This window comes from Pediculus humanus, genomic scaffold (assembly GCF_000006295.1).
Source record: "Pediculus humanus corporis 1103172107603 genomic scaffold, whole genome shotgun sequence".
Classification (NCBI taxonomy): domain Eukaryota; kingdom Metazoa; phylum Arthropoda; class Insecta; order Psocodea; family Pediculidae; genus Pediculus; species Pediculus humanus.
In genome coordinates this window covers 11,661-15,575 of record NW_002987217.1, presented here as the reverse complement: position 1 = coordinate 15,575, position 3,915 = coordinate 11,661, and the positions used below count along the sequence as shown (strand labels likewise).

The 3,915-nt window shown below is 21.8% G+C and overlaps 1 protein-coding gene across 1 annotated transcript in view; it reads right to left on the bottom strand.

Moving 5' to 3' along the window:
* The window catches only part of Phum_PHUM234650 (uncharacterized protein), a gene marked incomplete at both ends in the record, with an annotated part of 5,686 nt that extends 5,282 nt beyond the window's left edge, over positions 1-404 (bottom strand). The window contains one exon of the mRNA XM_002426019.1: positions 264-404. Coding sequence (XP_002426064.1) covers positions 264-404 — 141 coding nt within the window. The remainder of the gene's footprint in view (positions 1-263) is intronic.
* Between the last annotated feature and the right edge of the window lie 3,511 nt (positions 405-3,915).

Here is a 3,915-nt window from a genome sequence, read left to right as displayed (position 1 = left end):
TTCTTTTTGCAGAAGTGAACAGACGAAAAACAGCGATAATAATAATAATAATAATAATAAATTTTCACATCGTTAAATTTAACGCATACATTCGCGTATATAAGAAAAAAAAATTGTATCACGAATGATGAATAAATTTAATTCTTATCATTAAAAAAAATAAATAAATAAGACAGAATAATAACACAAAGCGCATTGATAGTAGAAAAGCAAAAAAAATAAAAACGAAAAATGACAATTTTTTTTTTTTTGGGGGGACGTACCCAAGAATTGGGAGGAAACTGTGGGAAGGGCGCTATATCTCTAGTTGCTACGTGAGCAGGAAGTTCATAACGTCTTCTTTTTATCTTCAATTTCTTCTTACGTAGTTCTTGTTTTTCTCTTATAAATAAAGCCGCTTGCATGTTGATAACAAGTGTGCGAATACATTTAACTAATATTACACTGTTTTTCCTTTTTCCTTTTTTTCCTTTTTTTTTAAATTACCAAAAGTTATTACAATCGTTTTATTTTACCCGGACTTTTCATTTTCTCTCTCTCTCTCTCTCTCTCTCTCTTTGTTATCGTTATACACTACAGTTATTATTATATTTACCGTTCGATATATTATAACATTTTTTTATCATCATCGTGTTCCGCGTAAATAAATCACCGCCATTTGTAAACCGTACTGATTCGTTCGAATTGAAAAAAAAAATTAATTATAATTATTTATTTTTTTACTCGGAAAATTTTAAAAGTGTGCGTGTACGTGTGTGTTTGTTGTGGTTAAATTCATTATAACACTTTATCAAAACCTGTATTATCGCGGATGGAACAAAAAGAAGGATCGTCAAATCCAACGCCATGTTGAATTATTATTAATTTTTTTTTTTTTCCTTTGAGATGATGACGTCATAAAATTTTTTTTATTTAACGTCTGTATTACGTTATTAATTACTTCGAATAAAAGTTGAAATTTATTATTTCAGTAACAAAAATATACACGTGCACATACGTTTCTTGAAGTTATTTTCCAAAACAAAAATAGTAATAATAATAATAATAATAATAATAATAATAATGATAATAAAAATTTCATCGGGGTAAAATTACGTTATAATATTTTTATAATTAGAGATGTTATGGATGAATAAAATTTTTTTTTTCTTTTTACGGCTTTTTTGATGAAAATAAAAAATAAAAAAATAAATAAAATTTATTAACTTTTTTTTTTTTTGTTTAACGACTTATTTTACGTTTATGTTTATGTTTTATGTTTTTAATTAATTTTTTTTTTGCTTATTATATTATTTAAAAAGTAATATGAAAGTATAATAATGTTTTCAAAACATTAATTTTTACGTTTGATAAAAACAAAACAAAAACAAAATGGATGAAGAGAAGTTTTCTAGTTTGTAGATTTAATACGTTATGTTTACTTTTTTTAGTTTTTTGCACTTTTAATTTAATTAAATCAATTAAATAATTCGTAATTAAATTTATTTTAAACAATTCGATAAAAAAACTATAATTGCTTCACTACTATTATTATCATTATTAATAATTTTTTTTCTTTTAGAGAATAAAAAAATAATAAAAAATTTTTAAGGTTTTTCTATTTTCTTCTTTCTTTCTATTTTTTTCTTTCTTATTGATTATTTATTTATTTATTTATTTTTTTAGAATTTTTACGGCCGTTTTTCGATATTTATTTTTTTAGTAAATAAAACATTTCCTTTTTTTTTATTTATAAAAACAAATCCATAAAATTTTAAGTAATAGAAACAAATCGATCGAACTTACACAAATATTTTACGTCATAAATTTTTTTTTTTGTATAATAAACGTCGAGTTGAATGAACGTTTGGAAAAAAAAAAGTAATTATTATTATTATTATTATTATAAACAAATAAATAAATTAAATAAATAAAACCGGAAATTATTTTCAAAATTTTCATATTTCTCGAAATATGAAGAGGGACAAAAAAAAATAATTTTTTTTTGTTTTCGAACTTGAAAAATACAGAAAATAAAATTAAAATATTATTATTATGTTTACAAATCGTTTGATCATCATCATCATCATCATTATTATTTATATAAGAAAAAAAAAAATGTTTGAAAAACCAACAGGTTGTTAATCTATGAGGACATGTAAAGCGTTCACTTCTGCATTTGCGTGTTACAACTCATTTTATTTGTTGCATAATCGTTTTTATTATTCTATATCAAATCCATACAATTTTCTTTTCGAAAAAGTTTTTCTTTTTCTATATAAATATTACTTAGAAATTAATTTTTTATAGAAAAAAAAAAAAAGTTTAGAAAAAAAAAGAGAACACGAGTAATTCGAATATCGAAACTTTTTTTTTTTTCGAAATCTTCATCATTGAAGCGTCGACGAAAAAGCGATCGAAATTATTTATTTATTAAAAAGAAAACAAACGAAATTAATAAATAATAATAAAATAAATAAATAAATAATTTAAATATGTATGTATAAATAAAAAAAAGAAAAATTAATGCGAAGAAAAATATTTTCTTTTTGGTTTGCAGTGACAATTTTCAAATCTATTCTACTTAAAAATTTTTTTTTTATTACTCTATGACTACTCGTTCTAAATAAATAACTATTTCTCTACTACAAATCTAATAATAATAATAATAATTTAATTTTCTACATAAAAAATAATAATTATAATAAAAGTATTAAATTTTTTTTTTTAAATAATAACACCTAAATGATTATAATAATAAATAATAAATAAAAAAAGAAGAAAAAGAAAAAGAAAATTGAAGAGACAGACCTCAAAATCATAATTTCCAAATTTGGATATCCTTCCATTGATATCAATATAGCTCGTTGAAAATTCAAAGCCGGGATTATAATTAGAAGAAGAAGAAGAATACAATTTTGATGAATATGCAAGTCGCCTTTGAGGAATTCCGGAAACATTCGATATACCCGAATACCTTATAAACCCGTGAATGTCGGCATTTTTATTTTTAACTAATGTTTTACTATTATTATTATTTATATTATGATGATTATATCCTTCTATTTGATTTGTACTGATTTGTTTTTTATTTGTTTTATTATGACGATGTGCCAATCGTGCACCGCTAGCAGCTGCGAACATTCTCGTTACTTTTCTTCTTTATTTATTTATTTATTTCCTCTTATTTATTTTTTTTTTTTTACCATTACTACCTATTCTATTTATTTATTTATTATTGTTCTTTCTATCATTTTTTTTCTTTCAAATTATTATCGTATCTAAAAATGTTAGCGAATTATGTTTGTGAATTTAAATAAAAAAGGAAAGAAAAATGAATGAATGAAATAAATGTGTATGAAAATGTTTGTGTTAAGTGAACAACAGTTTGAATTTTTATTTATTGCCGGGAATATTGAAAAAAAAAATAATAATAATAAATGGTTGGTTGTAGGGCGTGCGTAGGGAAAACACGACATGTTTTTTTAAAAAAAAAAAAATTTACTGGAGAAAAAAAGAAAAGGAAAAAAAAAAAAAGAGAAAAATGTTTTTTTTTAAAGTTTGAATAATGTATGCACGTTGGTTGTTGTTTTTTTTTTTTTTTTGATTGTTTGTTGTTGTCGTTGTTACGTTTTATGTAACCAAATTTTTTTTTTTTTTTGAGGTAACGTTTTTCTTTACGATAAAAATTAATTATACATAATTTTTGTGTTAAAAAAAAAAAATAGAACAAAAAAGTTTATGCGTGCTCAGTGAAATTAAATAAATAAAACAAGTTAATAATTAAAAATGAATAAATAAAATAACAAAAAATAAATAATTATAATTTTTTTTTTTTTTAAATAGATGTGTAGTAAAACAACAAACAATCAAAAAGGAATATGGAAAATGTGTGTGTGATTACACAGTATAAGAAGAAGAAGAAGAATTACTATT